Source organism: Paroedura picta, chromosome 1 (assembly GCF_049243985.1).
Source record: "Paroedura picta isolate Pp20150507F chromosome 1, Ppicta_v3.0, whole genome shotgun sequence".
NCBI lineage: Eukaryota > Metazoa > Chordata > Lepidosauria > Squamata > Gekkonidae > Paroedura > Paroedura picta.
The window spans coordinates 203,116,084-203,142,145 of NC_135369.1; the positions used below are offsets into that span (position 1 = coordinate 203,116,084).

A 26,062-nucleotide genomic window follows, 5' to 3' on the forward strand; every position below is an offset into this window, starting at 1 on the left:
TAGCTAAAAAGGCAAACGTGATTAATAGAGGTATAGCATCCAGATCTTGTGAAGTGATGTTGGCACTTTGCCCTGCTCTGGTGAGACCTCACTTAGAGTACTGTGTTTTGGGTACCACAACTGAAGGACAATGTAGAGAAACTAGAGCGTGTCCAGAGGAGGGCAACAAAAATGGTGAGGGGTTTGGAGACCAAGACATATGAATAAAGGTTGGGGGAGCTTGGTCTGTTTAGCCTGGAGAGAAGGCGACTAAGAGGTGATATGATCACCATCTTCAAATACTTCAGGGCCTGTCATAGAGAAGATGGAGCAGAGTTGTTTTCTGTTGCCACAGAGGGGCAGACCAGAACTAGTGGGTTGAAATTAATTCAAAATAATTTTTGGCTAAACATTTGGAAAAAGTTCCTGACAGTTAGAAGAAGAAGAAGAACTGGTTCTTATATGCCGCTTTTCTCTACCTGAAGGAGTCTCAAAGCGGCTTACAATTACCTTCCCTTTCCTCTCCCCACAACAGACACCCTGTGGGGTGGGTGAGGCTGAGAGAGCCCTGATATTCCTGCCTGGTCAGAGCAGTTTTCTCAGTGCTGTGGCGAGAGCGGTTCCTCAGTGGAACAGGCTTCCTCAGGAGGTGGTGGGTTCTCCTTCTTTGGAAGTTTTTAAGAAGAGGCTAGATAGTCATCTGATAGAAATGGTGATTTTATGAACTTAGGCAGATTTTGAGTGGCTGGGCAGGAAGAGATGTGCCAGGGTTTGTCTCTCCTTGCATAACCAGGGAATTGCTGATTGTCACTGTGGGATGGTAGGTGAATTTCCTCCAGGCCAGGTTGGATTCTGGAGATAGTTGGTGAAGGGATCACTTGGGTATGAAATTGGGGTCACTGTGGGAGGCCAGGTAGTTGTGAGTTCCTGTATTGTGCAACGGGTTGGACTAGATGACCCTGGAGGTCCCACCCAACTCTATGATTCTATAATTCTAGTGGTTAAAAGCGGCAGCCTCTAATCTGGAGAAGTGGGTTTGATTTCCCACTCTTCCACATGCAGCCAGCTGAGTAACCTTGGGTCAGTCACAGTCCTGTTAGAGCTGTTCTCACAGAGTGGTTGTTCTCTCAGCTTCACCCACCTCACAGGGTGTCTGTTGTGGTTGAGGAAGGGTAGGCAATTGGAAGCTGCATTGAGACTACTTTGGGTATTAAAAAGTGGAGTACAAAAAACTGTTCTTATTCATGGGCTCCCTGGCGTTTTCTGCCTTAAAGGATTCAGCCACACTTCTAGCCCAGTTCTGGGGTTCTTTGAAGCTTGAAAAATATTTCCGGGGCCTCCCCCACGGTCGACCAAGGCCGTCTTATGCTGTTAGGTGCGTCCCACAGAAACCATGTTCTGACTGGTAGGTGACCAGGCATGGCAGGCTTTTTCAACCAGGGTTTCCTGAAACCCTGGAGTTTCTTGGCATTCCTGGAAGGGTTTCCCCAATGGGTGGGAGTTAACTAATTTTGTACATATTTTTAAAATTTGCTAAATGTTTATTAGGTGATACGACCTTATTTGTCCACTGCTCTTTCAGGCAGGGCCATGTGCATTTACCAATGTGCATCCCAAGCGTTTAGCAGACACTGTCAAGGCAGCTTGGAGGAAAAAACGTTTTTTAAAAAGAGAGTAATCTATCAACATCCCTAGAAAGCCATGAAAATTCACAACCACCATCGGATTAGCGTCTGAGTGCTGAATTGCTCTCCGTTCCACTCCTTCGGAGCTGGCGTGTTTAAAAAGCCTCCGATTGATTTGGATGTTAAAATATTTTAGAAGACTTTAAAAAAAAGGTTGTCTAGGTGTTCTACACTGTTTGAAACACAGGTAAGATGTCTTTTAATTCAGTTGAGGAAGCCGCAGCCCTCGGTTCTGAAGATCTGACCGTGTTTGTTAAAAATGGGATGATTCAGAGGGCATAAACTCATAGGGTTCGAAGGGACTTGATGTCTCGGAACACAAGATTTATTTGGCTGTTGTGGGTTTTCCGGGCAGTGTGGCTGTGGTCTGGTGAATTCACCACTACAAGTTGCCTCCAGCTGTGAAAGCCTTTGACAATGCACAAGGTTTATTTATTTACTTCATTTTATCCCTGTTTCTTCCACCCAAAGCCTCTTACATTGGTTTTCTTTCCTCCTTTTATTATCCTCACAACAATCCTGCAAAGCGGGTTGTTTTGCCTCTGTTTACTGCTCTCCTGCTCGGCTTGTCAGACAGCTTCTACTCCTTGTGTGCTCCCAAAATAAAGTACCCGTGAGGCAAGTTAGGCTGAGTCGGGTAATTGGCCTTGGGTCACTCCAGCAGGCTTCCATGACTGATTTGGGGATTTGAACCTGGGTCTCGGACTCTAACCCATACACCACTCCAAGATTAACCTTTCCACCCATAAGAAGTCTTGGTTTTTAATTCCGATGACTTTAGAAGCCATAATACTGCCATAGTCTTTGATTTTAGAAGAAAGGGTGTTTTTTTATACCCTGCTTTTCACTACCCGAAGGAGCCCCAAAGCAGCTTACAAACACCATTCCCTTCCTTTCCCCGCAACAGACACCCTGGGCTGAGAGAACTCTTAAGAGAACTGCCCTGTGACTAGTCCAAGATCACCCCAGTTCTTCAGAGTATAATCCGCTGCTCTTAACCCCTCGCCACACTGCCTCTCCTAGGTTTTAAACCTCATTCTGTGAACATTGCGTAGAACAGGGGTAGTCAAACGGTGGCCCTCCAGATGTCCATGGATTACAATTCCCATGAGCCCCTGCCAGGGGCTCATGGGAATTGTAGTCCATGGACATCTGGAAGGCCATCGTTTGACTACCCCTGGCGTAGAATCTAAAAATCAGTCTTTCTGTATAGCAGGGGTGGCCAAACGGTGGCTCTCCAGATGTCCATGGACTACATGTCCTATGAGCCCCTGCCAGCACAACTATAGCTATATAGTTGAGGTGAAGTAACATCCGTGTCGGCATGTAGACCGAATATTTCCAGTTCCAGCCGCTGCTAAAGAACCACGATGGAAATGTCCCAAGTTCAGGCCTCCCAGACTTCTCCATGCTTTGAAAAAACATTCCCCCTATCTCGCGTTTGGCTTTTTACACGCCAACTTTTATCTGGAAAGAACGGATTGCAATTTTCATTTGTTCGCTTTCCTATTGGCTTTATGTCACTCACGTTCACCGGGACTGAGCACCAAGGAAGACGGCTTTTGGTAAGGTCTTCTGCCACGGCTCCTGCAGAAGTAGGCTCTGTGGCTTGTTTTGCTGACGCTCGCTGAGTTAAGGAATTGTCCGTGCTATGTGGCCTCGAATCTAATTCGTTTCTGACCCGGGATCAGATCCGGTAGCTTTGCTCCCCCTGCGTTTCCCTCCTGGCACTGCGAAAACGGGCCTTTGCTATAGATTGCATTCCTTTTGTGCACATCAGTACTTGGGGTCTCCTTGAAAAAACACTGCCAGCACCCGAGGAAGCAGGGTCAGTGCCAGGGGACCACCTCCTCAGTGCCCGGAGAAAAACGTGGGCAGGGCAGAGGCGTTGGATCTGAGCCAGTGTTTCCTTTAACTATCCAGGTTTTTACTGATACTTGGCCATAAAGGTAAAGGTATCCGCTGTGCAAGCACCGAGTCATGTCTGACCCTTGGGGTGACACCCTCTGCCATTTTCTTGGCAGACTCAATACGGGGTGGTTTGCCAGTGCCTTCCCCAGTCATTACCGTTTACCCCCCCCAGCAAGCTGGGTCCTCATTTTACCGACCTCGGAAGGATGGAAGGCTGAGTCAACCTTGAGCCGGCTGCTGGGATCGAACTCCCAACCTCATGGGCAGACAGCTTCAGACGGCATTTCTGCCGCTTCCCACTCTTAAAGGTGTATGGGTAAGCATTGCAGAGCTGTAAAACATACAGGTGATAGGGGGACGGGGGAACATGAGGGAGGTTCATAATATTATATGGGGTGGGCAGAGTTGACAAGGAGAAATTTTTCTCCCTCTTTCCAAATACTAGAAATCAAGAGCATCCAGTGAAACTGATGGGCAGTAGGCTTAGGACAGGCTAAAGGCAACACTACTTTATACAGAGAGAGATTATAATGTGGAATTAGCTGCCAGGAATAAAGAGCTTTAAAAAGGGATTAGATTTATGGAGGCAGAATCTTATCAATGGCTACAAGGCATGATGATTGAGGGGAACCCCCTGCCAAAAGAGAAGTAATTTGTTCTGCCCAAACTAACAGGCTGGTGATCCCTGGCCTTAGAGAGGTATGTTTGGCCTCAACCAGGACCAGGGCCTTTTCTGTCCTGGCCCCATGACCTCCCGGGAGAGCTGAGGGTCCTGTCGGAACTGAACGAGTTCTGCAGGGCCTGCAAGGTGGAGTCTTCCGCCAGGTGTTTGGTTGGGGCCAATGAGGATATAACATCTACCGGGGGCTTAACAAATACCCCCCTGAATGTGAGAAGTAACCAGCGGGCTGGATTGCTGGAGCATTGCTGGAGCATCAGTAGACACTGGTTGATTTGACTGGTTTATGATTTGACTGGTTTATGGTTTATGATTTTATTGAATTGTACTGAATTTTACTGAATGTTATTGTTTTATTGTTCTGTTATGGGCAATCTAAACTTTGTCTGGTTTTAAATGCTGTAAACCATCTTGAGCCAGCTATGCCAGGAGGGGCAGTTATAGAAATCAAATAATAAATGAATAGATATATAAAACCTCCGCATTCAGAAACATCTTCTGAATTCTACAGACACAAGGCAACATCTGTGCCCTGTGGTTGGCCATCCAGATACTGCTTGTCCACTGTGTGGTACAGGATGCTGGACTAAACAGTCCACTGGTCAGATGCAGCAAAGTTCTTTTTCTGTCTATGCTAAATTTTACTAAGAATTTCACTGGCTTACAAAACTAGAGAATTCTCCTGTCATTTTCCTAAGCTTTGCTTTTCATAACAAATGGAAAAGAAATAGTGTATTTGATATTTTAGTCTTGCATCTTGATTTTTTATGAAAGAAAAAAATATAGGAGCACCCATTTTCATTTTGGCTTCCACCCCCTTCACCCCCCAGATATGGTGCCCATAAGGTGCTTTTTAAAGAAAGTGGGTGGGATCTGGTGGGGTTCTTGCCCAATCAGGCTTCTTAATTGGCCAACCAAGAGGCAGTCAGTTATGCAGACTAAAATAACATTGTTGCAATGGAAACTGCCATCGCAGTTTTAGATTTCTTTTCTCTTTCTTCTGTTTCACGCTGTTATTTTTAAAAATTATCCATCATCCCTGAATTTAGGCTACCTCTGGCTGCTTGGCTCCACCTCTTATGGCAGCCATTTTGTGGTCGTCGCACCCACCAACCTGGATCGAAATCCCAGAGACACCAGGACATTCAAGAAGGTTGGGGACCTTGCAGCAGATAATTAACTGGCACTGTTAATGAAAAGGACTTTTAGACTAGACCGGTTACATCAGTAGTGGGGGTTGCACAGAAAGCAGCCTTGCCGTCCTTAAAATAGCTGGAGCCAAACCATATGCAACAATAGGGTATCCCTGAAGCCGTTCCTTGCAGTCTTTTCAGCTTCCCTCCTTCTGTATTTTTGAGTCAACCATGCATAATATCAGCTCCAGTGCTGCTTTAGTCCTCACCCTTGACTTGTGCTTCTGGTCAATCGTCCCAATAAAAAAATGCTTTTATGTAAAGCTAGTAATTGATTTTGAAAGGAACACTATATTGTTAAAGAATGTTAATATTTCTTCTGGGGAGGGCATTGTGATGTTACAGCCACTGACCAATCAGTGCTGTGCACAGAAAGCCTGCGCTAAAGCGCTGATTTCTTCCAAGCTCAATCCTAGAGGGAATTTATAAGTGTTAAGGTGGTAAGTGAACTTAGAAAGTGCAATAGACCGTGTTTTTATGTGGTACCTTTTGTTCTAAATGACATTGTATTATATTGGGGGGGGGGAGCTGCAGCTCAGTAGTAGAGCCTCTTGCTTTGCACACAGTCTTTGGGGTCCTCAGTTAAAATTGATTTGCTAGTTAGGTGACGTGGAGAAAGCCAGCATGGTGAAGTGGTTAAGGCTTGATTCCCTGCTCCTCCACGTGCAGCTAGCTGGGCAACCTTGGCCTCGTCACAGCCCTGATAGTGCTGCTCTCACAGAGCAGTCTCTCTCAAGGCTTTCTCAGCCTCAGCTATCCCACAGGATGCCTGTTGTGGGAAAGAGGAGGGAAGGGGATTGTGAGCCACTCTGAGATTCCTTCTGGTAGAGAAAAGCGGGGTATAAAAACCAACTCTTCCTCCTCCTCCTTGCTTTGCATGCAATCTCTGGAGTCTCCAGTTAAAATCGATTTCCTAGGAGATCATGAAGAGCCACTGCGTGTCTGAGTAGGCAGTACTCAGAGAGCCAGTTTGGTGTCGTGGTCAGGAGTGCGGACTTCTAATCTGGCATGTTGGGTTCGATTCTGCACTCCCCCACTTGCAGCCAGCTGGGTGACCTTGGGCTCACCACAGCACTGATAAAACTGTTCTGACTGAGCAGGAATCGCAGGGCTCTCTCAGCCTCACCCACCCCACAGGGGGTCTGTTGTGGGGAGAGGAATGGGAAGGCAACTGTAAGCCGCTTTGAGCCTCCTTCGGGTAGGGAAAAGCGGCATATAAGAACCAACTCTTCTTCTTCTTCAGTGATATCAGGGCTCTCTCAGCCTCCCCTCCCTCACAGGGTGTCTGTTGTGGGGAGAGGAAAGAGAAGGCGACTGTAAGCCGCTTTGAGCCTCCTTCGGGTAGGGAAAAGCGGCATATAAGAACCAGCTCTTCTTCTTCTTCTTCTACTGATTTTAATGGGCCAAGGATCTGGTTCCCTAGAAAGCAGCTTCATGTGTGTTCACATGTCTGAGAATACTAGTTGGACACTAAGGCCATCTTGGCCAGGGTCGTCTTGCTTAATAGCCCGCGGGTCCTTAAGTTTGCTGCTTCTTCCCTAACGCCGGATGTGTGTCCTGCAGGTGTGAATTCTTCAGCTTCCAACTCCTCTGCCCCTCCAACGCCAAACCCGTACATCAGCATGGTGGAGTCCACGGCCCCTGGTAACGAGACATCGAAGAACGAGCCGTCGGCCGCCAACGCGACGGCCGCTGAGGACCCGAGGACTCCGGATCACCAGCAGATGCATTACCACAAGCACACCACGTCCGTTCTGAAAACGCAGCCAGCCCTGGAAATGAGCAGTAGTGCGAAGTCCAGCATCCCTTACAGGCCCCCCAAAAGAGGACTGCCGCGCCAGGCGGCCCACAGGCACTTCGACATCAACGAACACTTGCCGTGGATGATCGTGCTGCTGCTGCTGCTCGTCCTGGTGGTCGTTGTGGTCTGCAGCATCCGGAAGAGCTCGCGGACTCTGAAGAAGGGGCCCAGGCAAGACCCCAGCGCCATCGTGGAGAAGTCCGTGGTGAAAAAATCTTCCACGCCGGCCCCGAGCAGGGAGAAGTGGATCTACTACTGCAACGGGCACGGTGAGTCTCGACGGCAGAGCGCCACAAATGAAATCCAGGTGGTTAATGCTATAAAACAGGGGTCGTCAACCTGTGGCCCTCCAGGTGTCAAACGGTGGCCCTCCAGATGTCCATGGACTACAATTCCCATGAGCCCCTGGCAGGGGCTCATGGGAATTGTAGTCCATGGACATCTGGAGGGCCACAGGTTGACGACCCCTGCTATAAAACACGGGTCCCCAACATGGTGACCCGGGGGTGCCGCGATTCCTGCTAGCACCTTTCAGTGGAAGATTGCTGGAAGGAAGGGGTGGGAGCTTTGTTAGTTGCTGAGAGTTAATTGCTCATTTAGCATTTTCTGCCGTCTTTCTTGTTTTATTGATTGCTTTATTGATTGCTTTAGAAGAAGAAGAAGAGTTGGTTCTTATATGCCGCTTTTCCCTACCCGAAGGAGGCTCAAAGCGGTTTACAGTCGCCTTCCCATTCCTCTCCCCACAACAGACACCCTGTGGGGTGGGTGAGGCTGAGAGAGCCCTGATATCACTGCTCAATCTGAACAGTTTTATCAGTGCCGTGGCGAGCCCAAGGTCACCCAGCTGGCTGCATGTGGGGGAGTGCAGAATCGAACCTGGCATGCCAGATTAGAAGTTCGCACTCCTAACTACTACACCAGACTGGCTCTTTAGAAAGTGGGCCGGGCCGGGTGGGGGTTCTTGTCGAGCCAGCCTTCTGATTGGCTGTGTAATTCAAAGGCATCTTGTTTAACACAGCATCGCCTTTAACTGCTGAAGAGTCATTGTGAGAGTTGGGCATAACCTCGCCCCTGACATTTTGCCTCTGGCTCCGCCTCCTGTGGGGGCCATTCTGTTGTTGTGCCCACCACTCTGTGCCAGGATTCAAAAGCTGCCCGCAGACTCAACAGGGTCAGGGGCCTCCAATATGGTGACTCACATATCTCACTCTAATGAGAGCCTGAGGAGATGGTTGGAGCTCTCCCTCCCTCCAAGATGAGGATGGGCAGACACTTTACGGAGCTGCCCTGGCTCTGAACTTCCTGCATGGAGCAGGAAGCTCAACTTGATGGCCCCTAAGATTCCTTCCAGCCCCATAACACAGATTGGTCTTACTGAGCCAAACTGTTTCAGATGCCGACACAATACGACACACCATTTTGCCTGTCCCCTGCTCATTCTGTTGGAAGGGAAGAGTTACAGTGTTCAAGAGCTGTTCTTTGGTTAGTGGCATCATGCTGCATAAGACTAACATTTGTATATTGGGTAAAAAGGAAAGAAAAGAAATGCTTCAGAGTTTAATAGCTCCTAAAATGAGATTTCCTCTCTGTTGTGTAAGCAGCGCTAATGGCCGCATATAAAATCTATTGCATCCCTGTTTCGGAATCCTTCCGGTTTGAACAGGTGTACAGAAATGCACGCTTTAACTGCTCTGAGCAGGATTAATCTGGATTGCATCACGGCGGGGCAGAGGCGTATGCTGGCACGACTCGTTCAGGATCCGCTCCAAAGGGAAAGTGCCGCAGCTTCCTCATCGGAGTCCGCTGGCAGGGACCCTGATGGCCTTGCCAAAGTTGTTTGCGTAAAGGGCGGTCCAAGACTGTCCGGTCCTGTCCTTAAACAGATTAGCCTTGCTGTCTGATGGAGGGAGCCTGCCAGCAGTGGGAGAAAGAGAAATCCTGGCGTGGCATAAGTGCCATTCCCTGGCTTCAGCTTCTGAGCTTCAGACACACAAAGCAGAAATCCGTCTGGCGAGTATTAAGCATGGCTTCCACCTCCTTTGCATAGATTTAATTCAGCGTCTCTGTAGCCCTGGGGCACCTTACATGACAGTATTAGTGCCAAATTTAAAAAATCTGAACCTGCACATACAAATAAAACAGTAAGAGGATGCTGGGAGGAGTTGGGACTCATTGCCTACCAATCAGGTAGGCTGTCCCAGCTGTCCCATACCTGATTGGCCATCTGTCCAATGAGCGGCCAATCAGGAGGGGTGTCCTGCCCCTGGCCGCATCCCCTTCCAACTTCTTCCATCTGGAAGAAGTACCAACCCAGTAAGCAGGAGCTGGGAAGGAGGGCAGAGGGCCTGGGACTGCGGGCCCGGTATGGGAAGGAGGGAGGGAGCCCCTGCCAGCACTTTCCCCTGCTCCAAGCAGCCCTGGCCGTGGCCTCGTTGGGCCTCAGTAGTGCTGCTGGGGGGGGAGGGTGAGCCAGGCCCCGCCAGTGCTCCCACCACCCCAAGCAGCTCCGGCCTCAACCTTGCTAGGCTGGGGCTGGGCTGCCCATCGTGGAGAGGAACGGATTCCCTGCCTGTGTTCTTCCCAGCCCCGAAAAGGCCTGCCCATGCCCAGAGAGCCAGTTTGGTGTAGTGGTGAGGAGTGCGGACGTCTAATCTGACGAGCCAGATTTGATTCCCTGCTCCTCCTCCACACGCAGCCAGCTGGGTGACCTTGGGCTTGCCACAGCCCTGAGAAAGCTGTTCTGACCAAGCAGTAATATCAGGGCTCTCTCAGCCTCACCCACCTCACAAGGTGTCTGTTGTGGGGAGAAGAAAGGGAAGGTGACTGTAAGCCGCTTTGAGCCTCCTTTGGGTAGAGAAAAGCGGCATATAAGAACCAACTCTTCTTCTTCAGTAATGTCAGGGCTCTCTCAGCCTCACCTCCCTCCCAGGGTGTCTGTTGTGGGGAGAGGAAAGGGAAGGCGACTGTAAGCCACTTTGAGACTCCTTTGGGTAGAGAAAAGCGGCATATAAGAACCAGATTTTCTTCTTCTTCTGTGGTGGGCCTTTTCAGGGCAGGGGGGGGGGAGATGGTGTCTCTAGCCCAAGCTGCTCCCAAGCTGGAAGTTCACCTTGTCATGTGAACGCCGCTGTGTTTCTCCTGATAAGTGCCCACTACTGCACTTGGGAGACAACAACACAAAAATTAGGTCTGTTTACAGATCTGCCACCCCCCCCTTCTTCTATAGAGATGTAAATAACAACCAATAACAACAACAGTCCCACAAACGCTCCTGCCGCTACCGTGTCGTTTCTCCTGGCTCTGTGCAACTTGTGCCATGTTGGGTCCCAGTAATCTGCTTGCCTGTGTTGACGGGGGGGAGAGGGAGAGAGCGAAAATCTCTACGGTCCTCCTTGTTTAGCCACATAATAATTGGAGCAACCGTTGCGTGTCGCGTTTGGAAAGATCGCAGCGAAAACATCTCGCCGTGCTGGGATTTGAGCACCTGATTTGAACTTTTGTTTTTAAACTGACTGAAAGTGCTGCTCGAAGCACCTCGTCCCTGAATGACGGGATCGTGCCTCAGCTACAGCCGAGGCATTCTTAGAACCAGCCCGCCGTCCGTTCCTTGTGGCGCTGGCTGTGCAGCCTCCTTGGAAACCGGCCTCCTTTAAAAGAGCACCGTGATGTTTATGCCAGAACAATTCTTCGTTCCAGCACCAAACATTCACATTACACTTGGTTGAAGAGCTGGGAGTGGAACTTTGTGGGGCATTGTCGGTGTTTTTAAAAAAGTCTCCTTACTGTGATTCCATGCCTTGCCACTTCTGCCTGTTGTCTGGATCAGCTGTCTGGCTTCCTGGTAAAGGGAAATGTAAAGATAAAGGTATCCCCTGTGCAAGCACCGAGTCATGTCTGACCCTTGGGGTGACACCCTCTAGCGTTTTCATGGCAGACTCAATACGGGGTGGTTTGCCAGTGCCTTCCCCAGTCATTACCGTTTACCCCCCAGCAAGCTGGGTACTCATTTTACCGACCTCGGAAGGATGGAAGGCTGAGTCAACCTTGAGCCGGCTGCTCGGATTGAACTCACAGCCTCATGGGCAGAGCTTCAGACTGCATGTCTGCTGCCTTACCACCCTGCGCCACAAGAGGCTCTTCCTAGCTTCCTGACAAGACCACAAAAGGATAGTTTGCTCTTGACTTGGTTTTCCTAATGCCCGTCAAAGACCTAAAAGCTCGCAGGCTTCTTGAACCAGGATGTTTGAGTCCTGAGGATTCAACAGTTCCATGGTCCTAGCCTGAAAGCTTTCTTCATCTTGTAGATTCATCTAACACATTTTTAGCCTGTTCTTCCTCCAAGGTTCACCCAGGTCCATTTTATCCTAGCAACAACTGGGAGGAGCTGTGGCTTAGTGGCAGAGTATCTGATTGGCATGCAGAAAATCCCAGGATCAATCCCTGGCATCTCCAGTTAAAAAGACCAGTCGGTGATGAGAAAGATGTTTCTTTGAGACCCTGGAGGCCACCGAGGCCATCCTCAGAGGCAGCCATTTTCTCCTGGATGCCAATCTAAGTATATTTCGGGGGTGGCCAAACTGTGGCTCTCCAGACGTCCATGGACTACAGTTCCCACGAGCCTTTGCCTGCAACATCTGTGCAGGGGCTCATGGGAATTTTAGAGCACAGATGTCTAGAGAGCCACAATTTGGCCACCTGTGGAGTACATAGTAGTGAGCTTGATGGGAAAAAGGTCTGCATTCACTGCTGTGAGGCAGGTGAGGCCAAAAGAATGATTGGCCCTCAATGGCAGAGTTAGAATTTTGAGCCCAAGGCTGATTTTACACTTACTTTGTTTATTCCATTGTGAATCCTGCTGAATTCAGATTGATTTGAATTCAGGTCTTCCTCTATCCTCCTCCCCCCACTGAAACAGAAAGTGTTCTGCACTCGATTGGGGAAGCGCAGAACAGGGAGGGGGGGAATCAAGCACAGCAGGAGCCTCTTGAACAAGGGGGTGAGAGGATTGGAGACAGCAGAAGTGTGTGTTTGTGTGTGTGTGTAGGGAAACCAGAGGCAGATTCTGCTGAGAGAAGTTAGGGCTTCTGGAGTTAGGGCTTCTGCAGTCACTTTAAGGGAAGCCTTGCAGTCAGGAACCAGGAAGACTTTGAACTGATGCCCGGGCCAATCAGGGCTTTGCTACAGCGTTGGAGGCACAGAGCAGTGAGTCAGTTCGGAAAAAGCAAAGAGCTGCACATTTACTCATGGTGGTTTTTGAAATATCAAGGCTTATATCTACTCTAGGATATTGCGGGGGAATCAATCATGCATGTTGCAGAGGGAAAATTTAAAGCGCCCAAAATAAAAATGCAATCGAATTCAATGTAGACGGGAGGGATTCATTCGAACTGGGACTGGGTGAAAAGCCCCGTGCAGACCACGCCCAGGTCTTCCTAGCTGCAGTCCAGCCCTCAAACCTGATCCACTCTGCTTGCCCAGTGGTTTAGTGGTTAATAGTTTCCATTAATAGAGCCACCCCTGGGTGGAAAACTTAACAGAACAGGAAGTGTGTGGCCGGAGGTGGGAGGCAGAGAACTTCAGCTGCCGCTCTGCTATAAACTTGGATTCTGCCTGTTGTAATGCTGCAGTATGCCTGGCATTATGCGGGTGGCAATGTTTGGAATGACCTTGTGGTCCTAGCAGAAGGATCTGCAGCAATCCCAAAGCGGGCACAGGGGCGGTAATTAAGACTCAATGTAAAATCCTCTTTGAGCAGAGTGTTCGGTTGATCATGAGCCTTATGCTGTGTAAATACGATACCTGGTCTCCTAAGTTTACTAGCATGCAATCTTCTAGGCCAGGCTTTCTCACCCAGGATTTTGTGAAAGCTTGGGGTTCCTGGGCAGTCCTGGAAGGGTTTCCCGAATGTGTAGGAGTTAATTAATTTTTCAAGTGATATGACTCCATATGGTCATAACCCCCCCCCTCCCCAAATGGCCAATGATGGGCCAGGAGGAGGTAGGAAGGGGCGGGGCCCAGGATAGGTGTGGATACAGCTATGCTTCCCAACCGTATTCTGCACGATGACACCACTTCTGGGTTTCTCAAAGCCTGAAGAATGTTTCCAGGGGTTTCTCAAGGGTAAAAAACTTGAGAAAAGTCGTTCTTGCGGACATGCGGCCTGGCAGGGCCTGGAACCAAAGACAAACAATCATCCATCGACCGCACGTGGCTACCAACTGGGCCTGTTTCTTGAGTTCACTGTCCCAATGGGGGGGCTGAGGAATAGCAATAAATGACCAAAATCAGCGCAACCAATAATATATCTCCAGTAGCCATTCAAACCCTCATTGGCAAAAGCCCTACCTGGCCCCAGCTACTTCCTAGAAATTCCTGGAGGTGCCAGGAAAGTTTTCAGTGAGTGGCTTGGCACCCCTGGGGCCACATTGGCAGTAGTATTTATGCCTCAGCGACTGCCTTGCCTTGGGCACCTGTAAGGCCTTTGGTCCTTCCTCTTCTTGTCCAGCACTGCATGGTGACCTTCCTGGAGAGAGCCAGTTTGGTGTAGCAGTTAAGAGCAGCGGCCTCTAATCTGGAGACCCAGGTTTGATTCCCCTCGCCTCCTCCACATGCAGCCAGCTGGTTGACCCTGGGCCAGTCTCAGTTCTCTTGGAGCACTCTCAGCCCCACCTGCCTCGCAGGGTGTCTGTTGCGGAGAGAGGAAAGGAAAGGTGCTTGTAAGGTGTTCTGGGACTCCTTTAGGTTGTAAAAAGTCGAGTATGAAATCCAAATCTTCTTCCTGGCTCTGGTGTGCTTTCCTCCTGCTCACCCCTCTGCCGACCTGATATGGACACTGTTGAGTTTTGCTGCTATGAGGGAAATTAGAATCAGTCACATATCTCCAGGGAGATCTTACAATACAGTCCTTGGTGGAGCAATTGTGGGCTTAACTCCCACTGAGATCAGGGCTGATTCTGCACTTACTTTGTTTATTCCATTGTGGATCCTGCTGAATTCAGATCGATTTGAACTCGGGTCTTCCTCTATCCCCCCTCCCCATTGAAACAGAAAAGTGTTCTGCATGTGATTAGGAAAGCTCAGAAGGGGGGGGGGGAGCCAAGCGCAGTAGGAGCCTCTTTCTTTTCTTGAGTGGGGGGAGGGGAGAGGATTGGAGACAGCAGAGGAGGGTGAATAAATCCAAGAGTTAAATCTCTGCTGAGAGAAGGTAGGGCTTCTGGAGCTTCTACTGATAAAAATTAGGGCTTCCCTTGCAGCCTGGGATCAACAAAGCCTTCGAACTAACGCCCTGACCAATGCTTTCCTACAGCATTGGAGGCTCGAGGCAGCAAGTTAGTTCAGGGAAAAGCAGAGAGTTACACCTTTAGTCATGCCGATTTTTCAAATATTGAGGATTATATCCACTCCAGGATATCGTGGGTGAAAGGTAGGGTCACTCTGGATCAAGCATGCTTGTTGTAGATGAAAAATTTAAATTGCTCCAAATCAAAATAGAAATCCCATTCAGTGTAGACGGCAGGGACTGAATCAACCTGGGATTGGAATAAAAGTTCCGTGCAGATTCAGCCCAGATGGTTTAGGCTGCAGTTAGTGTGCATTGGCTGTGCCTCCAATCTCACGGTATTTTTCTTCATATGTATCGAGTGGGCCAAACAGAACTCTATTGATGTCACAATTGTCCCCATGTCTCTAATTAGATATTAATCGGAATGCAGAAGGCGTGTGATCCTCATGACTGTAGATTTTAGATTATATGGTATGGGAGAATAAGACCTCTGTTTGGTTGCAAGCTGGTGGGTTGTATCCTGCTGGTATTCTGCTGGCGATAGAGGAGGGGAAGCTTCTCTCAGCCCTCCCCCAGATCTGTATTGCTTATTGTCTGAAGGTCATCCAAGGGCTTCCGCAACAGAGCCAGGGATTCATATGTGGGTCTCAGAGGGCCTTGGTCTGACCACTACCCCACGCTGGCATTTAGACCAAGCACATTCTAATTGTTGCACCAATTAGCTAGAATGCTTGGTGGTTCAGGAAATGCATTCATTAAAATGCCCACTTTGGATTGGGAGATTCCTTGAACGTTGGGCAGCGGAGCCTGGGGCAGGTGGGGCCTGGGCAGAGGAATGTCTTCTGAGATCTCATGAGCCTGGCCTAGCTAGGACCATCCAGGTCTTAGTAGAAGGGATTCTGGTGGTGCTACAAAGTGCTGTCAAGTCGCAGCTGACTTGGGGTTTTCAAGCCAAGAGGAATTCAGAGGCCGTGTGACATGGCTTACCTTTCATGGACTTTTGTTTGGTTTGGGGATTCAGTTGGCAGCCATTTTATTACAATTAAGAAGACAAGTGTTCAGTAATACAAAAAATGTTATTTAGACCAATCTTCATACCGTGTACTCCTCTAGTCATAATAGCCATTTTAGGCAGATAGGCACAAACGCTCTGGTGTCAACTGAATACAGTTGCAAATCATTGCAATATGCCAATTCACTACACCCCTGCTTCCATAGGGAGGGAAGGGAACCGGCACACTGAAATGGCTGCTGAAATGGCTGCTGAAATGGCAGCCCCCGCAGCTCATTTTAAACTGATCTGCAACGGGAGTCAGGAGTCACTTGAGCAGTGGTAAACTGACAGCTCCCCCTGCCTGGTCTGATCTGGGCTGGCCCCCCACCTAGACCCCAATCTGATACTGCAGAGTGTTGGCTTGAAGCCATTCTAGCATGCCATTTTGCTTCCTGCTACTTCTAAGCAGGGAGAAGCAAAACTGACCAGCACGAACCCAATCAGTTCGTTTCGGACTGTTGGGTCATGTTTGGTTGGGGATTCAGGTCATTCTTCTCTAAGTATGGGTGGAGAATTATTCTCAGATATTCAGTGAACCCTTTATAGGTATCAAATGTAGATGACCCCATTTAGTTCAATATTCCCATTTCAATATTCCAAGCTGGCTGCCTGTTAAGGATGAAATTAGGAAACTGATCTCAGAGTTAAAGACTGGTAAAGCTCCAGGCTCAGACGGGACCCCCACTGAGCTTTTGACAAAAATATTCTGAATGGTGAGCTTCACCACTAGCAAATCGATACACTCTCACTGATCCGCGTGGTATTATACCAGAATCCTGCTTAAATTCATTAATAATAATAATTTCAATCCATAAAAATGGTAGGTTTGGTGTTCTGAACAACTACCTTCCTATCAACCTTCTATTAATCCTATTCTAAATATCTGGAACATCATTTATTGAGTTGGATAAATAAGAACAGAATTGTTGCCCCAGAGCAAATGGTATTTACAAAAGGGAAATCGACTCTGGGTTATGGCTTTACTCTTGCATTCTTAGCTGACAAACAATTGAAACACCAAAAAGCGAAACTTTAGGTGGCATTTATTGACATGAGGAATCAATTTGATATATTTCCCAGGGCACTCTTATGGGAAAAGCAGAAGACATTGGGAATAAATCCTTGTTTACTTTTCTCTATAAGAAAGATACATGTTGCCACTTGTTAGGTGCGAAGTCGTGTCTGACCCATCGTGGCCCCATGGACAATGATCCTCCAGGCCTTCCTGTCCTCTACCATTCCCCGGAGTCCATTTAAGTTCGCACCCACTGCTTCAGTGACTCCATCCAGCCACCTCATTCTCTGTCGCCCCCTTCTTCTTTTGCCCTCAATCGCTCCCAGCATTAGGCTCTTCTCCAGGGAGTCCTTGCTTCTCATGAGGTGGCCAAAGTATTTGAGTTTCATCTTCAGGATCTGGCCTTCTAAGGAGCAGTCAGGGCTGATCTCCTCTAGGACTGACCGGTTTGTTCGCCTTGCAGTCCAAGGGACTCGCAAGAGTCTTCTCCAGCACCAGAGTTCAAAAGCCTCAATTCTTTGACACTCGGCCTTCCTTATGGTCCAACTTTCGCAGCCATACATTGCAACTGGGAAGACCATAGCCTTGACTAAACACACTTTTGTTGGCAGGGTGATGTCTCTGCTTTTTAGGATGCTGTCTAGATTTGCCATAGCTTTCCTCCCCAGGAGCAAGCGTCTTTTAATTTATTTGCTGCAGTCCCCATCTGCAGTGATCTTGGAGCCCAGGAAAATAAAATCTGTCACTATCTCCATTTCTTCCCCATCTATTTCTTCCCCATCTATCTGTTGCCACTACAAGTCAAATTAATCTTACCTCTAATGGGCATCTGTCTTGTGATTTCCCAATCTGAAAAGGGGGTCAGACAAGGCTGTGTCTCGGCCCCACACCTTTTAAATCTCTTTTTGAGCGACATGAAACAATCCTTATCTTCTATAAATGGTCATCCGCCCAAATTAGGTCTTTTAGAGACCCTCTTCTGTTGTATGCAGATGATACCGTCATTCTTTTCCGTACTGGAATTGGCCTTCAAAGATAATCTAAAATCTTTTTACCAATACTGCCAACGGAGTCGGTTATCAATTAACTCTGTATAATCCAAAATTACGGGTTTTTCAAAGAGTTGACATCCTCACAGATGGCGTATTGGAGAGAGGGTCTTAAAACTAGTCAAAAGTTTTAGATATTTAGGGATTGCCTTTTACTACAATCTTCCCCCCCCCAATAAATTTTATTATCTTATCAAGATAAGTTAACAAACAAATAGTTACAAAGTTTTCACATAACAGTCCCAACTATCTTGAAATTCTACAGTGGTCTTCTGTTAACTAAGTTAGCTCTGCCGTTATCTCTAAACTTTCTAATCCACCAGTCAATATCAGGAGAGTCTTGCTGCTTCCACCTCCCTGCAGGCTACATCTTAGATAAAGTGAAAAAGGACGATAAATGTAGCCAAACATCAAGGACCGCACTGGGGACTCCCGGGCTAGAGGAGCTGAATTGAAAGAAAAGAATGCATAGGTTGTGGAGGGAGGGTAGATTCTCAAACAGCAGGCATGAAGAAATGTGCGATTTTATACTTATTATTTATTAATTACAAAACGGTTACCTTCCTTTATGTCCTCATCAAGGGCCACTTAGGTGGTTAACCGACTAAAAGCGTCCATCAAAATAACACTGCTTAAAAAACATTGAGGCCTAAAATATCATTCAAACGGGACTCCCAACTTGGGAGGGTTGGTCAGAGATCTGCAGTGTTGGAAGGTCCAGAAAATAAAATCAGAATGTAAGAAATAGATGCAAATACAAGATGCAAGTTCAGTGCAAAAGAGATGAGTGCAGAGAGGGGTGTGTATGACCTATAAGATATGGGTCCCGTAGGACAGTGGTCCTCAACCTTTTTATCACCGGGGACCACTCAACGCCGGGGACCACTCACCGGGGACCACTCAACGCCTTTTACTGAGGCCCGGTGGGGGGGGGGTAGTTTACTCCTCTATTCTCAACCACTGCCCTAACGCTCTCTGATCGCTATGGTCATGTTTAAACATCCCTTCAAAATAAGATACAGACACGCCACAACAATGAAGTGTGCTGTAAAGGGCTGGGGGGGGGGTGAAGTAAAGGGCCGGGGGGGGGGAGAAGGCGTCCTTCGGGGCCCACCTCCAATTAGTCGAAGGACCACATGTGGTCCACAGCCCACAGGTTGGGGATCGCTACCGTAGGAGATGGGAAAGAGGAGGGCTGGAAGAGCAATTGGGGTCCCCCTGTTGCCAACAATGAATACCATTCTGATTTGTCTCTCCTTTCTCCTCCACCTTGTAGTTGAGATAGGGGGGTTGAGGGTTCCGCCATCTTGCTTTGCTGTTTCTATTGTGTTGTATGGATGCTGTCTAGTCCATTTTAGCGGTGTTTTTAATGGGTTTTAACGCCACCAGGCTCTGGGAGTGGCGGTCAATAAATTGAAGAAATAAATAATAAATAAGTGAGGAATAAATAAATGTGAGGAATATTAGAGAGGGAAGAAGACGTCGACAGGCTTGAGCTTCAACTGGACACATCTGCAGTGTAACGTGAGGTCCAGGAGGACTGGCGTTTGAAAGTGCCTTTTGGATTACAGCAGTAGCAAAATCTTGGATCCAGATTGTTTTGGTAGCTTGATGGATAGGTCCAGAAGATGTTCAGAGGCCAGACGTGAGGTTGTCTGTTGAGCATCCAACTGTGAGCCTTGTTAAATTGAGATGGAAGGGCTCAAGTGGACTGAAGCTGGCTCAGAGTCTAACAAGCTAATTAGTTTATCCCATTAGCGGCTGCTTACAGCTCATAAAAACTCCCCAAGCGGAGTCCTGCTGCTGCTCGTTCCACCTTGGCGCTTTGCTTCCACGGTATTCATTTTGGAGCAACAGCTGGGGGGGGGGGCGGGGAGTGCATGTGAGTGTTGGTTGGCATGGGCTGTGCATAAATCTCTGTTCCTGGGAATCGGCCATCCAGCCCCCTGAAGTTCAATGTTTAGCATCTTATAGAGCGCAATAGAGTGCTTGTAGGATGAACTTCCGAGGCTCAGAATCTCTGCAGCTCTTGCCACGCAGGCCTGTGAAGTGGGTTAATGTTGTCTCCACACTGCAGAAGGGTGGCTTCAGCTGAGGCGGTGAATTCACGACTGAGGAACTCCTCCAGTTGTTGCAATTAGCTGCTCGCTGTTGTTCCCCTTGAGTGAGCTTCTATACTTGGCAAGTTCTGATTAATCTGCTGCTTCTTATGGATACCATGCGTTGCACTAGCATTAACCTTTCAAAGAACATTCATTTATATTATCCTGCTTTTCTAACACAGAGACATATTTCCTCTCTCTCAAATCACATCTTGTTTATGGTGACCCTGCAGTTTATGGTGACCAGCTTGGTGTAGTGGTTAGGAGTGTAGTGGTTAGGAGTGGCGAGCTGGGTTTTAATCCGCGCTCCCTCACACGCAACCACCTGGGAGACCTTGGGCTCGCCACAGCACTGAGAAAACTGCTCTGACCGGGCAGTGATATCAGCGCTCTCTCAGCCTCACCCACCTCACAGGGTGTCTGTTGTGGGGAGAGGAAAGGGAAGGTGACTGTAAGCCGCTTTGAGATTCCTTTGGGTAGGGAAAAGTGGCATATAAGAACCAACTCTTCTTCTACTTCTTCTTCTTCTTCTTCTTCACTAGTATCAGGGCTCTCTCAGCCTCACCTCCCTCACAGGGTGTCTGTTGTGGGGAGAGGAAAGGGAAGGCGACCATTAGCCACTTTGAGCCTCCTTTGGGTAGGGAAAAGCGGCATATAAGAACCAACTCTTCTTCTTCTTCTTCTTCTTCTCCTCCTCCTCCTCCTCCTCCTCCTCCTCCTCCTCCTCAAGGATTGCGACAAAACAAGATGTTTTGCCATTGCCAGTGTTTGTAGAGCAGCCTTAGACCGCCTTCATTGTCTCTCACCCAAGTGCTGACCACGCTTAGCTTCCAAGATCGGGCTAACCTGGGCCATCCAGGCCAGGGCCACTGAGACATGTGGTGGGGGGAGGAGATGGAAACTGGGGATAATCTAGGCCAGTGGTCCGCAACCTTTTTCAGGTCGCGGACCGGCGGCGGCAGGGAGGGCGATCACCCTGCTGCGCATGCCGCGCATGCGTGGCACTCCCGTGCATGCACGTTTGCGGCAGCACATGGCGCAAACGCGCATCTGCAGCCGGGCGCGGCCCTGCGGAGGCAGGGAACTGCGGCCCGGTGCCAGGGCCTTCGCGGCACTAACTAGTTTATTCACAACAAAATCTGAGTCAATTGGCACCTTTGAGACCAACAAAGATGTATTCAAAGCGTGAGCGTTCATGTGCATATGAGGAACTCACACCTTGGATGGTCTCAAAGGTGCCATTGGACTCAGATTTTGTTGTGAATAAACTAGTTAGTGCACAGCAAACAAATGAAGCAGAGCTATCTCGGACCAATCTGTCACTTAGCTGGTTTGACTGCAGACACCGATTGCAAGTTATGGGCTAAGAGCTAAAGGGCCCAATGCCACCCAGGCTTCCAGCGGTTGGGTGGGGGGAAGACGACGAATAAACTAGTACACAGCAAACAAATGAAGTAGAACTGGCTGGTATATCTCAGACTGATCTGGAACTTATCAGCTGGCTTGATTGCAGTCACAAATTACAAGCCTTGGGCTACGAGCCAACGGTGTTTAGCCTCTGTGTTTAGCCAAGCTTTATACCCAGCCTTTCTCAACTTTTTTACTGTTGAGAAACCCTTGAAACATTCTTCAGGTTTCAAGAAACTCCAGAAGTGGCACGATCATGCCAAATATGGTTGGGAAGCAGAGCTGTGACCACGCCTACCTGGGGCCCCTCCCCTTCCCGTCCCCTCCAGGCCTATCATTGGCCATTGGGGAGTCGACATGACCATATATGGTCATATCACCCGATAACTAAAACATTTAACTTCCACCCATTCAAATAACCCTTCCAGGGCTTTCATGGACCCCTGGTTGAGACAGCCTGTTCATACCTGAGATCCGAAGGGGTCTCAGCCAAGAAATTCCACAGCTGCCGAAGATGTTCCACATATTTCTCCTTCCCTGCCTTCCTTTCCACTTAGAAACGGAAGTATCAGTAGTAATGATGAAATAAGGAAGGAAACAGTGACGATGATAGAATTGTTCAGGTAAAAAATACTTGAAACCAACTAATGACTATTAGTTATTGTCAAATATTACTGATAAAATTTTGATGAGGAGGAGATGGGAGAACTTCTTTGTTTAATTTGCTGGCAGGGGCTCATGGGGAATTGTAGTCCATGGACATCTGGAGAGCCACAGTTTGGTGTAGTGGTTAGGAGTGCGGACTTCTAACCTGGCATGCCGGGATCGATTCTGCGCTCCCCCACATGCAGCCAGCTGGGTGGCCTTGGGCTTGCCACGGCACTGATAAAACTGTTCTGACCGAGCAGGAATATTGTGGGGAGAGGAAAGGGAAGGTGACTCTAAGCTGCTATGAGACTCCTTTGGGTAGAGAAAAGCAGCATATAAGAACCAACTCTTCTTCTTCTGTTCGAGCAGCGATATCAGGGCTCTCTCAGCCTCACCCACCCCACAGGGTGTCTGTTGTGGGGAGAGGAATGGGAAGGTGACTGTAGGCCGCTTTGAGCCTCCTTCGGGTAGAGAAAAGCGGCATATAAGAACCAACTCTTCTTCTTCTTCTTCTTCTACCCCTGGTATAGATTTTCCAAGCTCGGTGTAGAAGGGGAGGAGGAAGTGTGTGTGAATCTCCCCCCCCCCCAGTTCTGTTTCCATAATAAACAAACCTTGGCTTGTGGCATGTGAACAATGCTGGTGCGGTTAAACACAATGGATCACCCGTATATATTTTTGCATTGTTAAAACAACCAGGATAATAAAAATCTTCTCGCCAGAGAAATACAGTGAAGTATTAATCTGCTTGCTTTGCCGTCCGAAGCAGAGAATTTGAGGGTTTCCTTTCTTAATCCAAATACACAACAATCATGAACGCCAGTGGCGTCTCTTTCCACAGAGAAAGCCATATTGCCAGTCTTTTACAGTGACAAGTTTGGGCACTGTTCTGGAATTATCCTAACTCGGAAATTGGGTGCATCTGTGAGCATGAAGCAGTGAGCGTGCGCAGTCCACGGCCGTGACTTTTAATGTCTTCTGCCCCCCAACAGGAATTGACATTCTGAAGCTGGTCGCAGCCCAAGTCGGAAGCCAGTGGAAAGACATCTACCAGTTCCTGTGCAATGCCAACGAGCGAGAGATGGCGGCCTTCACCAATGGCTACTCAGCAGACCACGAGAGGGCCTACGCCGCGCTGCAGCACTGGACCATCAGAGGTCCCGAAGCCAGCCTCGCTCAGCTGATCAGTGCTCTCCGCCAGCACAGGCGCACCGACGTGGTGGAGAAGATCAGGGGCTTGATGGAAGATACAACCCAGGTACGGCTCTTCTGCTGGCTGCGCCAGCATGCTTTTCTCAACCTGCTTGGTACGTTCCGTCTTGCCCCGGGGTTTCTGCCCAGAATGGCTGCTTGCAGTGCGGGCCACAGTCTCGAAAAAGGCAGAGAAGATTCTCGTTACAGAAGAGGTTTTCCTCGTCTAACCTCTGACAGGCTCTCACTTGCCCCTTTGTATGCGCCGTGAACTTTTGGAGCCCTGTCGAAATGGGATCATGTTTCCTGTTTTTGGAAAAGGTGTAATCAGACAGCGGGTTTGTGGTTTGCACTTTGGTTGAACCCTGGGAGCAGGGAGTAGGCTGCCGGCCCTAATCCGTTCCACTATTTGTCGTGGGTTATTATTATCAAATTGCTATACTGAATCAATGATTCGGTTGATCCAAGTTATACCAAATCAGTCAAACCTGAATCGGAAAAGTACCGAATTTTCTCGCAGTGCTCATCCCTGGTGCTATGGCTACTGCTGATATTGATATTATTGTTAATAATAATATGGCTTAGGGTGGCTTACACATCATTAGGTTTATATAAAGTAATAAGAAGACAGTATAAAATACTATAATGACCCGTGGTTGCTAGTTCTACCCAATAAGCATTCCCATAAATAGATTAGCGGGGTTGTTCAGTTGTTATGAGATCTAATTTCCACTGGTAGGGAACGGGAGTTAGGGTTAGGGTTAGGGTTAGGGTTAGAGTTAGTGTTGGTGGAAAGTGCTACCTACCAAGGTGCAGCTGACTGATGCTGACCCCTGTAGGAGTTTCAAGGCAAGACAGTAAAAGAGGTGCCTCTGCGTAACAACCCTGCACTTTCTGGGCGGTCTCCCATCCAAGCACTAATGGGGGTTAAACCTGGAGGTTTGACGAGGTTGTGGGTCAGTGTCGGTGCGTGTGCAATACAAAACGGACCTCCAGGTCCCTTGACTTGTGGGTCTTGCTTTTAGTTATTGTCTGGACAAACCTGGTTAATGTGGTGTATGATTCTCCTAATGTTGTGAACTCCCGTCGGTGGGTCTGGGGGGGAGGGCATTATTGTGCAGAGTTCTTTCTCTTTGCTAATTCATTTTGGAAGTCTCGATGTTCTATGAAATAAGCTTGGTATCCTTACGGTCTACCTGTTGACCATGGAGGAGCCCCTGAAATAATTGGAAATGATGTCAGCTGGCCACACCTCCCTGCCACGCCCCCAGAAGTGACATCACGACCCTCACCCTTAGTCCTTCTTTTGCTCCCTCCCTCCACCTTTACTACTACTATGGCAGCTCTGCGTGGTGTAGGCTGGAAAGAAGAGTAGGAGCTAAGAAGACAGCCCAGACCCCCCCAAACCACACTACTTCAGAGCTCCCATGGACCCCCTTCAAAACTCCCAGGGGTCCATGGACCCCTGGTTGGGAATCCCTGGTCTATGGTATACACTTGCTTCTGAAAAATTGTTTGGCGGATTTGTCTTGCAACAGCAGCCTACAGGCTCGATTTTTCTTTCTTCCCCAGTAGTAGCTTTTTGAGGGTGCCTGACTATACTGTAACTTTAGCTAAGCCATCTGCACAACCACACGTGGTTTCTGGTTCCTTGTTTTAAATAATGAATAGCTTTGTCTTGCAGCATTAAGGCACAGGAGTTCCTGTTCTAATTTAAGCAGTGGAGAGTGAAGCATTTTCTGCCCTTAATTATGTGATGTGCAGATGCCGTCTTCCCTCTGGGGAGGGGCCGTGGCTCAGCGGTAGAACAGCTGTGCGGCAGACGGAAGGCCCCAGGTTCAATCCCCGGCACCTCCGGTTTAAAAAGAGACAGGCAGTAGGTGATGTCTGAGACCTTCCTCTGCCAGAGACCCTGTAGAGGTGTTGTCCATCAATGTAGACAGGCCCGACCTTGAAGGGCTGGTGGTCTGATTCAGCATAAATAGGTGTGTCTGTGCAGGCATACAATAATCTCTGCGAAGATTTTGCCCAATGGGCTTTATACTGCGTCGGTGGACCTAAAATCCCAAATGTCTTTTTCAGAGTTCCAGGAGCTAGGACTGCACAAGTATACAGAGAAATAGCAGAACATGTTGTATTGACTGCTGATATAGGATTCTGCAGTAGACAGGGACATTTTATGGCTTTTCAGGTCACAGATGGGTTGGAGTTTACAACGCCTTGTGAAATCTCAGGGCAGGCAAAAGCAAATACTTTCCCTGGGCTGCTGTAGCATGTGGTGATGGCTCTCAAGGGTGAAAGAAAGGTCTATCAAGTTGCAGGCAATTTCTGGGGACCTATAGGGTTTTCAAGGTGAGAGATGTCCAGAGTTGGTTTACCGCTGCCTGTCTCTCCATAGCCACCCTGGTGGTTTCTTCAGTCACCCTGCTTAACTTCTGCGATCTGATGAGGTGAGTCTGGCCTGGGCCATTCATGGGAAGAGGGCTCTGTTTAGGTGGCTTGAAAAGAAAATTAGATGCACAGCGGAAGAGAGGTCCTTACTAACAACCACACTTCAATAAAAGTCTTTGTGTTCAACGATGACGGACAGAAGGCTTTGGCTCCCACACCCTTCTTGGAGGTCTTTATGGGCCATTTGATGCACGAAACAGGACAAGATGGACCACTGGTCTGATCCAGCAGGGCTCCTCTGATATTCTCAGAGGTCTGAGCTGAGTAGCATTTCATAGAATCATAGAATCATAGAGTTGGAAGGGGCCATACAGCCATCTAGTCCAACCCCCTTCTCAACGCAGGATTAGCCCTAAGCATCCTAAAGCATCCAAGAAAAGTGTGTATCCAACCTTTGCTTGAAGACTTCCAGTGAGGGGGAGCTCACCAACTCCTTAGGCAGCCTATTCCACTGCTGAACTACTCTGACTGTGGAAATTTTTTTCCTGATATCTAGCCTATATCGTTGTACTTGAAGTTTAAACCCATTACTGCGTGTCCTCTCCTCTGCAGCCAACGGAAATAGCATCCTGCCCTCCTCCAAGTGACAACCTTTCAAATACTTAAAGAGGGCTA

At 48.5% G+C, this 26,062-nt stretch overlaps 1 protein-coding gene across 1 annotated transcript in view; it reads left to right on the plus strand.

The window, feature by feature from the left end:
- TNFRSF21 (TNF receptor superfamily member 21) overlaps window positions 1–26,062 on the plus strand; it is a 74,085-nt gene that overhangs the window by 20,880 nt on the left and 27,143 nt on the right. The window contains exons 3-4 of the mRNA XM_077317110.1: window positions 7,011–7,517; window positions 22,798–23,063. Coding sequence (XP_077173225.1) covers window positions 7,011–7,517; window positions 22,798–23,063 — 773 coding nt within the window. The remainder of the gene's footprint in view (window positions 1–7,010; window positions 7,518–22,797; window positions 23,064–26,062) is intronic.